The 13,058-nt window shown below is 39.7% G+C and overlaps 1 protein-coding gene across 2 annotated transcripts in view; it reads right to left on the bottom strand.

The window, feature by feature from the left end:
- Positions 1-12,595, bottom strand: part of mettl16 (methyltransferase 16, N6-methyladenosine) — a 38,744-nt gene extending 26,149 nt beyond the window's left edge. The window contains exons 1-3 of one of the 2 annotated variants that reach the window (XM_062418488.1): positions 12,558-12,595; positions 11,985-12,126; positions 1,009-1,196 (exon numbers count right to left, since the gene is read on the bottom strand). In XM_062418488.1, coding sequence (XP_062274472.1) covers positions 1,009-1,196; positions 11,985-12,112 — 316 coding nt within the window. In that variant the 5' untranslated portion in view covers positions 12,113-12,126; positions 12,558-12,595. Of the gene's footprint in view, positions 1-1,008; positions 1,197-11,984; positions 12,127-12,442 lie in introns of both variants that reach the window. The other variant, XM_062418489.1, reaches the window with a different exon arrangement.
- Positions 12,596-13,058: the final 463 nt, after the last annotated feature.

Raw genomic sequence — 13,058 nt, 5'->3', positions numbered from 1 at the left:
TGTGTTTCTAATGCATTATTTTTAACTTGGGGGCCGTAACACACAATAAATGTCACTTCCAACAGCTATTACTGAATAAATCACATCCAACAAGGACCAAAGTTGCATTATTCAGTCACACAGAGGTGGCACCCGTTAGTGGTGGAAACGCCCGGTGGTGATCCATCTTGGAGCAGACAGCTTCAATCTGCTTACAGACCGGTTTAGGGGGTCACCAATCAGTGACTCAAACACACAAAGACAGGCGGCCCTTCCTCTGATGGACAGAGCAGCAAACAAGCAGTGACATGTGGATGAAAATTGGGCTAACAAGTACTGGAACACTGGAAACACTGGGAATGACTAGGTTCATGTGCAACTACTGGGAACACCAAGTGGTATTCAGTGTGCTGCTCTGTGCCGCTGGCTGTCTTTCTCTGGAGCAAAGTCATGAAATTTGATCAAGAAGAGGATTTTTTTTTTTCAGCTCAGTGTAGCAGCTGCTTGAAATCACTGACAATTTTTTTCTTCCTCATGAGACATGTGGCATTCACATTTATCTCCACACAAATAAATAATTTGTCTGAGCTCTTTTATGTTGAAGTGTTTAGGTTGTGCAGTTACACACAGCATGATTGTGAAATGAGTGAAATGTCAAACAAATACCCAATTTATGGGCTTAGATTTTGCAGCTTTGTAACAAAATCAGACGATTAGAGACTAGGGAATAATTAAAATGGGATTCAGTAAAAAAAAAAAAAAAAAAAATCAAGACCAAATTTAACATCAAATTCTAAACATCTGGAAGATGTTATGATGATATAATGTGATGTCCTCACAGAAATGATGAGTAATCAGTCAACTTTAAGCTTCATCATATATAAAATTGAAGTTACAGATGAAATCACTGTGGCGGAGTCTGAACTCTTCAGGAAATCCTTTAGCTCAATGAAGAGTGATTTCAGCTCGATTCATTAGTGGCATCTTCGACCTGCACTGAGAAGAGAGCAGAGCATTGTGTGGCAGTACCAATGTCGATGCCTCGGCGTGGTTGTTTCTGGCCGTCAATGAGGTCCTCCACCCAGTGGATGTAGTTGAGGCGCAGAGGGACGGTGGGTATGAGGCGCTCCAGAGGGATCTCGATGGTCAAACCAAAGTCCTCCTTCAGCAGGGTGCAGGTCAGTGCTCGCACCGCCTCCGGCTCTTTGAAATTCACACTAAAGGAGACACAAATGTCAGTGTTTTAATATGTAATTATACGTTGTGTTTTAAATGAGAAAAATAGATATAAATGTGCTGATAATATAAAAGATATATCACTTCTGACCTAAACTTTATGTCACAGTTAAAGGAAAATTCCAATTTATTCCAATTAATTATTAATTTCAAAGTTTAGGATATCATTGTGATCAGTAATTGAATTGCTAAGTTGTGGGAACTCGGTGACATTGATAGAAATTGGTTCCATCTGGCCAGAAACACGTAACAGGTAAGAAAGAAATCATCCAACAGTTTAGCCTAATTATCTAAACCTCTTTATTTGAAGATAAAATCATGTAAATGCTCCTGAAATAATACTTTAGTTCATTTACAACCTGTCCAGTTGTTTTTTTCCCCTGTATGACTTTTTTTAACCATTTTTTTTTTTTTTTAACAATGTATCAGATCTCAGCGATTAACTTCTTAATATGATATTAACAGTAATACTAATAGGAACCAAGGGCAAAACTACCAAAATCTAACAAGTGAAATATCCCTTTAAGAGTCATTTCAGTGTAGTGATTTGCTGATCCTTTTGTTTTTACAGCGAGAAGACCTGACAGCAATTTACCAGACTGCTCTTAATGCAGCACTTCATTAACCCTCGGCAGCTCTCTGCACTGTCCCCCAATTACTTCTCCACACACACACACATGCACGCACACACACGCACACACACACGCACGCATACGCACACATGAGACAATAGGGAGATAAGCAGCCCATCAATTCACAATCCCCTGCTAATGACAATGAAATTCATGTTTTCAACATTACCAAGACGTCCCACTTTTATTCCCAACTCTGCGTCCCAAACGCTGGGCTCTCCCTTCCTCTCCTCTCGACGTGTTTAATGATTTCAGCTGTCACACAAGCAGGAGCGAGTGCAGCAGACAAAACGAGTGGGCGAGATAGGTATAATTAAATCTTTGCTGAGCGCATTTGCACCTTGGCAGATGTAATTAGACACATCCTGGTGATGTGGAGCGTCTGCCACCTCACAAGTTTAACGCGAGTGTATTTTAAGTGGAATGAATAAAACCGCTGCAGAGATCCAAGACATTCAGGAACCATTAAACCTCTGTTATGCTTTTTATTTTTTATTGGTAATGGATTTTTTCTTCCATTTCTTTTCACAAACCAGTGAAATTTTACTTTCATAGTATTTGGCACTCTTCAGGATCCCAACATCAAATTTAAGTCATCTCAATTTCCAGTTATTTTTCTTTCTTCCAGGCCGCTGCAATGACCAGAATACCTCTGACTATATAGGTTTGAGTTGGCGTTCAGACTAAAAATATCCCTGCATAAAACAATACAAGGGGCTGAGCTGGTGGGGGGGCTTGAGGACAGTGTAATGTAAACAAGGAAGTCTGTTTATAGACATAAATCTGTTAGTTTTAAGTCTTTTCGAATGCTAAAACACTGCTTTTATGATATTATGACGAAGGATTGTACCACTGGAAAGTTATCACAGCAGCAGTAATTTCATCTTTTAGGCTTCATTCAGACCAAATCCAACAAAAGCATGAAAAACGGCAGCTTACACGATTCATATCTACAGCTGCAACGATTAGCTGATTGATGATTAGTCCACTGAAATTAACCAGCAACTATTTTAAAAATCAATTCATAATTTCTTTCATTTTTCAATAAAAAAAACACCCAAACTTTGCTGGTTCTGGATTCTGAATAATGACAATTTGCTGCTTGTTTTTATGATATTTGATAGTAAATTAAATGTTTTGGGGTTTTTTGGAAAGTTGTGATGGACCTTTTTCCACTTCTTTTTGCTTTTTCATAGATTTGACAATTAATCAAGAAAATAATCATCAGTTTATGTATATCCTTACACAAATAACATCAGATGATCACATACTGACATACAGCCAACCTGGAGCAAGGAGGTACTGCAGTCTAGAAATACAGGTTGGTTTCTGGGACTGTAGTGGAGAGTTCAGAGGCCTACAGATCATCTTTGCAGTCCAGCATGAGCACTCAATTCAGTTCTGATTGGACTCTGGAGGGGTTTGTTTGTTGTGAGAAAGCAAAGAGGATAAACCACAGACTTTGTGATTGTTAATATGTGATTTTATGACTTTTGGTTTAATTCTAACCACAGTAACACGTGTACTAGAACTTCACCTGATCAAGAAGATAAAATAGGTGTGTTGTGTTTATGTAATCTTGGCAACACATTATTTTTTTTCCCACAGGTATGAAACTAACCCCAAAAAACAAAACTGATCTCAATTGAAATTCATGAGACAGACTGAGTGCAGTATAGAGGACTCCACTGTCCCGCTGTTAAGGTGATTGCGGTCACTGAAGTCTGCGTCTTCATTCAGGAGTGATAACAAAAACAAACGACCCCGAAGCAGCCAGGTGTGCGATGGATACAAATGAGCAGCGATTTAACTGTAGAGTCTCACATTAATCTTACCAAGTGTCTCTACACCTAATGAACATATTAGGTTAATGGTCCAGTTCAATCAGCTGCTGAAGGAGAGTGACCTCCTGCAGGAGAAACACCTGGCTCCTTCAGGGAGGTACGACACATTTTCAAACGATGAATCCACTTCAAAGAATTTGCACTTTAAAAACATCTCGAGCTCAGAGGAGGCAGAGAGATATATCAGCATAACGCTCACAATATCCAAACCGAGAGCCGGCCTCTCTCATCTGATCCGGCTCTCAGATGTTCTGCCCTCGTTCATTTCTCCTCTGAGGCATCATTAGATAAGGATCAATATTCAGAGAGAGAGGCTGCTCGGGCCAGCCCTCTATTTTTAGCTCTCGATGAGCGCATGTGTGTGTGTGTGTGTGTATGTACAATGCAGACCGATCACTCCCATCAGCAGCACTGCGAATGCCACGTCTCCATGGCAACCCCACCTACTGAACAGATGAGGAGAGAGCACGCAAATCCGGCCACGCTGGAGCAATGGCTGATGCCAGGCGGAGCGTGAGCGTGCCCGCAATTTATACGTCTCTCTGCCGCATGCGTGCTTACGTCCTGACGGAGGCGGACGGGGTGCGACGTGGGACAAACCTGAGTGAAAAAGTTGAGATGAGATGAGATGTGCTGCACCGTCATTAGAGAGACTGAGGAGTGAAGGAAGGGATGAGGAGTCAGTGTCAGCTCAAAACCTGGACTTGTGTTCAGGTGAAAACACCCAGAGGAGGAGTGCAGGTGAAGAAGAAAAAATGTTTCAGGTGCTGAGAGGCAGAAAAATATTGAGTCGAGGTTCAGATGGATGAAGAGAGCAACATCATTAAACCGGAGGGGAGTTTACTGCTGAGACAAACAGCTTGCTCTCACCTCCACACTACACGATCAGCATGAAAGCACACACACACACACACACTTTTTCAATCTCGGACCTCAGAGAGGTGACCTTCAAGCTACATCTACTTCACTCTGAGTGTGCAGGGAAAAATTTTGTGCTGATTAGCAGCAACTTCCTTTTCCATGTCAGGTGTGTTTTTAATGCTGAGCTGATCTTGTGAGGACTCAAAAAGGTTTTTCACGGTGTGTGCACCACTGAAAACTCACCATGACATTAAAGCTGAACTGTTTTTTTTGAATGAGCTCATGCAAATTTGCAAATTCTGAGCTATTTTGCAATTTTGCAAAGGTGCTGACGCTGTAAAGACGACCAATCAGGATCCTCATATTAAAAACCTGCAGGACTGCACAAATATGAAAAAAAGGCATTTCGAAAGATTATTTTGAATTTCACGGTTAATAATAACATTTTTTGTTGCACTTTTGGACAACAACTTGGCTATAAGACAGCAGCAGTGGTTGATTTGAGGGCAACATTTCAATACTGCAAACATGCCAACAGAAACTGACAATTAATATGTGGAGACTAATACAGCTGAAATCTGTTTCATCTGCTTTAATAACTGACTACTCGTTTAAGACATTATTCGAGCAAATATGCAAAAAGAAGTGAATAAACACAACAACAGAGAAAATAATCAACGGATGAATCAATAAGGAAGTTAATCATTAGTTGCAGCTCTAATGTGGTTGGACATTGGGATGGCAACTAATGATTAGTCTGCTTATTATGTTCTTGATTAACTGATTCATCATTTGTTCTATAAAAAGACAGAAATGTGTGAAAAAACACAATTTCTGGACATACACGATGATGTCAAATGTTTTATTTTATTCAACCAAGAGTCCAAGAGTCAAACATGTTCAGTTTATAATGATTTGAAACAGAAGAAATCATCAAATCTTCGCATTTGAATTATTTGTTTTTGCTTTAAAAAAAGGGGGAAAAAAAGCCATAAACTTTTGATTGATTATGGAAAAAAGCTAATATTTTGTCAATTAATTTCAATTGACTGTTTCAGCTCTTATACAACAGGAAGAATTAACCATACAATATCTGGATTAAAGTGTATTTTCACTTGTTTTTGGGGTGAAGTTTACTCATTAATCAATCACATGATCTTATATAATGAGATGAAAGCCAATGAAAGCTAATTGAAGCTGCTGACCAGAAGCTCAAACACAAACTATAATCCATAATTAACTGTTAAATTATTTGGTGTGTGATGATGGTCCTAGCAGATTTTTCTGCTATTATAATACTAAATAATGCCATATATGGTTTAGTAGTCAGTCATTTCTCCCATTAGATAATAAAAAAATCAGTTAGGTCTCTGCTGGGCTTTCCAGGGAGGAAAGTACTTCAGCTGATCATTACTATCATCAGTTTAAAACGTGGCATCGTCGTATCGGAGGTCACAGTTATTAATTTCCTCCTTCTCTATTGCAGAGAACACGTTTAATAATGTATCTCTGAATGAAATGAGTGTGAAAATTGAACATTTCATTAATAACGGCAGTGAAAATCCTTCCACACATGATATTCTCCCAGCGCGTGAAAAATATGACTTCCAAATTAAATGTCAGCCAGGCTGTTGCATTTTTAATCCCCATTCATGCCTCCTAATCCCCCCCCCCCCCCCCCCTCCCCACTATCAGCCTGATCTGAGCCCCCCTCATCCTCCCCCAAAAAGTGAGACTGAAACAAACACTCAGACTATTTAAGGGTTTATCTACTCCACACTTCAATTCCAGTCACATGCACCATATTTCTCCTCCTCCTGCTTCTGGTCTGAGCTCCCCTCTTTGCCCACCGCTATCAGTCCGCTCCACTGACGGGCCCAAAATGAGGGGAGACGTAGTATCTCCCCGAGGATTGAGTGAGTGTCTCCCTGAGATTACTCTCATCCTCCAACTCGCTGCTTAAATACTTAAAAACCCAGTAGATGAATTCATCGGGAAATACAAAACCACGTTAATCCCTCCGCTGATGGAACGACAGACTGAGGAAGAAAAAGAAGAAGAGACGAATTTCTGCTGACGGTTAACCAGAGCAGCTGCCACACACACACACACATCCTGGACGTCCGTTAATGTTGAAGGAAAGTCGAATAAACTGGCAACAGACTCAGTGTCTGATCATTGTACAATACTGTTTCTAATAAGGATTAATTAATTCTGCTCAGATGTTGGACAGAAGACACCAACCAATGTACGTCGATAAAACCTTTTACCCCTTAAGACTCACTTGGCGAGCATTTTGCTTGCTGGATCACATCATGAAGATCATAAAGAACATCAAATGATTGAAATGAAACTAAATTGGGGTCAGCGGTGGTGGAGTAGTGTGGACGCAGGCATAAAAGAAGAAGTATGACCCTCCGCTGCCACTGACTTATGGCACACAGACACCATCCAGCAGCAGAAGGCCAGACTTCAAATCGGAGGAAGAAGGAAGAAAATCACTTTGAGAGGGAACTGAACACGCTAAATATATAAATCATTACTACTCTGAACACGTGACTGCTATTTTACTTATTGTCAATTCCTCTATAATTGTAATATACTCAAAGTCCTTAATAAATTATCCTTCTTGGCTGCACTAAAAAGCAAATATCACTAAATTTATCAATTCCAATTTCTGCATACAGGTAGTGTTGTTACTGTTATTACTGCACACTACAATAATACTGATTGTGAATCTCACATGAGACCAAGATGACATGCTTAATAGTAATAAAAGCAAACTTTAATAATAAAAATCAGTCTATTATTTTTGGCCGTCTGGCCTGTACATCTTCTACCAGCCACCTTTGCAGGTGAGCCAAAAAAAATCATTTTGGACCCTGCTTGGTGTCTCCCAAACACACTGCCAACCCATTGTTCATCGTCTGTCTGTCTGCTGGAGAGCCACAAACAGACTCAGAGACGCTACAGACTGATAATTAACACCTGTCACATACGGACATCAAGTCGAGTTTCACAGCGTGCCCACACACGCGCACACGCCCGGCCCGCGGTAAAGATGATTGACTGGCCACCTAGCAGCCCCAAAAAGATCAGCCCACACCGATATGTTCGCAGTCACACACAGATGCTCAGACCTGCTGCGGTGACACCGCGTCTGCATTCATCTGCATAACACAGACAATAACGAGTGATTCCCTCACTGAGCAGACGTGCTACCGGTTTCATGAAACACAAACAGAAGAAGAAGAGGAGGAGGAGGAGGAGAGCGTCTCAGTCCTGACAGATGCAGAGCGTAAACAATAACTGTCAGTTCCTGCATTCATTCAGTTTGCTTTGTTTTGTGGAGGATTTTCAACAAGTAGAAAATAATTAAAAAATAAAAACAAAGCATGGAGCTGTCAGGCTACACTGGAACCAACTTAACTGAGATAAATGGTACTTCAAATAAAGAAAACTGTGATAATTTAGTATTGTAGATTTCATTAGATGTTGCAGAAAGGACAAGATTTGTTTGAAGTGTTTTCATGGTGGATTACAGCTACTTTAAGTATTTAAAATTATAAATATCTAATAAAGTGATATTTGAATAATAAACAATATTAAATGAATGAAAATCAAGTTAAAGTACATATACTATTCTCTGGTGCTGATGCTTGTGTCAAACTGGACTGAAGCACTTATATTAAATCCTGCAAACAAACCACAGCTCAGCCCAGTGCCACATCTGTCCCGTGCAGAGACAAAAGGAAGACAAAAAGAGAAAGAGAGATGGAGTGCTGTTCATCTTTCTTTCCCACAGCAGCAATCATGAGCTCACACTGTTTGACCTCACCTACACTAATCCCACCTTTGTTCCCCTGCCTGGACTTTTTCACAACATGACTTCTCAGCAGCATCTTGATGGGAAGCGCGCACTTACGCACACACACACACACGTGGGCACGCACACACACACATGCACGCACATGCATTAGTGGTGTTGCACTGATATTAATTGCGATGTCCACTTTGAGTGCACAGCCAAACACAGGAAGCTGACCAGGCAGTTTTTTTGATTGACACACTAACCCATTTTTTAAATTGGGGGTTGCATCTAAACAGGGGGCTCCTACATACTCTGCACGTCTCACTAATAAATAAAGAAGGCAGCAAACGGCGGATGAACACAGCGGAAAAGGAGGGAAAAATCTTTTGATGTTTGATCCATTAATCATTGGTCCAGGCTGCTTCTTCCTGCTGTTACCAGAAGCTGAAGCTCGCGAGCAGTGCTGAATGTGAGTTAAGCTGACATATTGGTGAGATGATGTTTGTGTTTCTGCTTTAATAAAAAACACTGTGTGGCCAAAATATGTTACAGCCATATGTGTTTAAAACCTCAGCCATAATGAAGTCAGATGCTCATGTCCAGTGATAATACAGCGTTTACATCATGTGGGATGGATTCCCATGTTTACTGCACTCGAACAGCTCAAAACAGGTGTATGAGCTCATATATGGCACTTTATCGTTTCTGTTTGGGTATAATTATCCTCACATGATGGAGTTTGACGGACATGTTTCAGACACTTGCATAATATTAAGTGCCACTCAAGTATTATCAGAACTTTAGAGTCATAATTACGTTTAGGGTGTCAGCATGAACGCTACTTACTGATAATTAAAGTAATTCAATTAAAGCACACTCCATGTATTGATTTCTCCCCGGGGGCTGGAAGTAATGGAGCTCTGCCATTCAGGTCGGGAGCTTGCTAACCTGTGAGTCAGTCAGAGTGATTGACAGCCATGAGCTCCCACATCTGACTCTTCTGATTGGTTAGATGTGAGGCTCACTTCAAAATGTGATGATTGAACATTTCTGTGCTGCTGTCAGGCTGTGCATTGAGCCTAAGACACAGAAGCCTTTGATCTCCACACATAAAAACCGTGTTAAGACCAAAAGTACCTGGTACTTTGGAAACAAAGGACCTGGAACTTAAAGTCCCTGTTGTACAGTCGTGTTTGTGTCCTGAGGAACGAGGTAGATCATGCAAATTAGACCAATGGAGAATTAAAAATGATGGCTACGCATGAAACGTAGCATTCACATTAGAAGAAAAACACCACAGAGTGAGTCTGATGTAATGAATAAATGAAATGGAGAAATGCAGAGGAGGGTTTGTCTCTACAGTATAACATCTGTTGAGTGCTTGATGTTTATTTATTTCTGCTTTAGAACGTCTCTCATTCACTGGCTTTGTTCTCCCTAACACCATCCCTCTCTTCATTCATTCAGAATGAACCCTTTATATTTCCATAAGGAGCATGGATGTATTATAAGAGCAGGATACCGGACCAAAAATGGCACCTATTCAGTCCTTTAAGTATTGCTCGGCTTGCATACACACCATAAAAAGTTAATAGCTTACAGGTTTGCTTCCGCTTTCTAGTTTCCTGCTTGGCCCTAGACTTTACACTGTGATGACATCACAGTTTTTAAAATAGATTTTTTTTTCAGCTCAAGGAAGATTTTAGAAATATAAAGCCTCCATGGACCTCGAAAAATTCATAATAGAAAGAGTCATAATTTACTTTGTTTGCAGTTCAAGGTGTACTGTCAACAGTTTTACAGACGTTACTCTTACAATGGTGGTCGATTAGGGAAATTATTTTTGGACTGCTGCAATACCACAACTCTCCACTGGGGAAAATCTGCTACAGGGCTAAGCGGTGGAGCCCTATCCAGCTCTTGCAATACATCCATGAGAGGAAGCGGGTCCTCTTCCATGGAGCCCACCATGTTTTTTTTCCCCCTCTATGCCGAGCTGAGGGAGGCTCTTCCATACCATCAGCCATCAGACTGTACAACACCAAAGCTCCCAGTACCTCCCACCCACACTAATGTTATGTATATTATTGTATATAGTACTTTGAGATGGTTTTATTGTTTATTTAATGTAATTTTTATTTTATTTTATTTTTACTTGGAAATACTGTCATGTCAATTTTGAATTTCCCCCTAGGGGGCTCAATGAAGTTACCCTATCCTACCCTACAGTAGCCCAGAATGGACAAACCAAACATTGCCTCTAGAGAGGGTCGTTAGTGTTTTTCGTGATTTTGTAACCTCACCACTAGGTGCCGCTAAATCCTACCCACTGGTCCTTTACAGAAAAAAATCAATGCATTACTGTTCTTTGCTTGCAAATTTTCCCAATTCCTGCAATTTTACCGCAAAAATAATAAATTAAACATTGCTGTTTTTAAGAAAAGCTGCTGCAAAAGCAAACAGTTTTGGACAGTGTCAGGATGAAGCTGGTGTGTTTATGTACTAGGGGTGGGGGGAAAAATCAATACAGCACAGTATTGCAATATTTTGCATGGCAATATTGTATCGATACATGGATGCCAAGTATCAATCTTTTATTATATAAATTGCAAATAAAATTTAAGTTTTTGGTAATAAAATAATGAAATGAATTGCTTTTCAGTCCACTAAATGGCTCTAGTTTGTTTTCTGGTGAGGTCAGCAGAGGTGACAGTCATTTACATTTGAAAAAAGGTAATGAATTGCAATATATCGCAGTATATCACAATAGATTTAAAATTGCAATAATATCGTATCGTGATAATATATTATTGCGGAGTCTCTGGTGATTCCCGCCCCTATTATGTACTGTGTCAGGATGAAGTTGGTGTGTTTCTATACTGTGTCAGGATGAAGCTGGTGTGTTTCTATACTGTGTCAGGATGAAGCTGGTGTGTTTATGTACTAGGGGTGGGGGGAAAAATCAATACAGCACAGTATTGCAATATTTTGCATGGCAATATTGTATCGATACATGGATGCCAAGTATCAATCTTTTATTATATAAATTGCAAATAAAATTTAAGTTTTTGGTAATAAAATAATGAAATGAATTGCTTTTCAGTCCACTAAATGGCTCTAGTTTGTTTTCTGGTGAGGTCAGCAGAGGTGACAGTCATTTACATTTGAAAAAAGGTAATGAATTGCAATATATCGCAGTATATCACAATAGATTTAAAATTGCAATAATATCGTATCGTGATAATATATTATTGCGGAGTCTCTGGTGATTCCCGCCCCTATTATGTACTGTGTCAGGATGAAGTTGGTGTGTTTCTATACTGTGTCAGGATGAAGCTGGTGTGTTTCTATACTGTGTCAGGATGAAGCTGGTGTGTTTATGTACAGTGTCAGGATGAATCTGGTGTGTTTATGTCCAGTGTCAGAATGAAGCTGGTGTGTTTAGGTACTGTGTCAGGGTGAAGCTGGTGTGTTTATGTGTCAGGATGAAGCTGGTGTGCTTATGTGTCAGGATGAAGCTGGTGTGCTTATGTGTCAGGATGAAGCCTGTGTGCTTATGTGTCAGGATGAAGCTGTTGTGTTTATGTCCTGTGTCAGGTTCTCAGGTACTCAGGTACTCACACAGGTCTCCCGGTGAGGCTGGTGTGGACATGCTGCTGGAAGTCTGGATATTTGGCAGCCAGATGAGCAAAGTCTGGGGGTTTGTCTTTGTAGCGGTTCCTGGGGTGCATAGACTTATTCAGAGCCATGATCAGGGTCCTGTCTGGTTATAAAAAAAAAACCATGAGAAACAAAAGGCTACAAACAACCAGTGTAATGAAAGAGTAATTCAACTTTTTTGATGCAAAAGTGTGAAAATATGGACAGAAAATCTGCATAAAACTTTAACCATCAATATGGGCAGCTGCTCTTAATAATAGCAAGTATTGCACATTTCAGACTTCCCTCTAAATCAATTAGTTTTGCATTAAAATGAGGAATGAACATGTTTAATTAGTCAAACTGGGGGTAGAACTACCAGCTTCTCGGTGCTACTTTGTTGCAGGAAGCTAATCTTTGACGTATTTCTCTCTGCCTACCTCTCCTGCAGCTTTTCTCTCAGCGATGAAGCTTCTTAATATTTTCCGTCTGTTGTTTAGACTTTATTAAACTCAATAAATGTGTAAGGGGAGAAATAAATCACACACGACTCACGTTGTCCGAACGTTCCTCACTTTCAGCTACTCTCTTCCTGTGTGCGTGGTACGTCACGGCTCTGCTTCAGTGCGTGATGGCGTCATGGTTGTCATGTGAACAGCTTGGTTTTGCCGTAGTTGTCAGGATTTATTTCTTATTTCATATTCATCATAATTTTTACATTATTTTGGGCAAAGTGTAGCGTTTGTATTAACTGAATATGATAGGGAACTTTTATTTAATTAATTTGATTGTATATTTTATATTCACAAATTCTAATTATTCAGCAAAGATCTGACTGTCCATATTAAACTATACATGTATTGAATATCTGATCATCTAAAATACAAACTATTAACATGTATAACTATTTTAAGCTTTACAAGATGTTTATTTAACTTTGTTTACTTTTTTATTACAACTTTTAGTCCAAAACTTGCTTTCTTTGCTTGATAAAGATGTTTATAATAACAATAATTATATATGTTAAACTAATTAGAAATATGGTCTAAATCTAAA

This window comes from Scomber scombrus, chromosome 5, assembly GCF_963691925.1.
Source record: "Scomber scombrus chromosome 5, fScoSco1.1, whole genome shotgun sequence".
In the NCBI taxonomy this organism is placed as follows: domain Eukaryota; kingdom Metazoa; phylum Chordata; class Actinopteri; order Scombriformes; family Scombridae; genus Scomber; species Scomber scombrus.
Note: the sequence above shows the minus strand (reverse complement) of the source record. Positions and strands in the feature narration are given on the sequence as shown.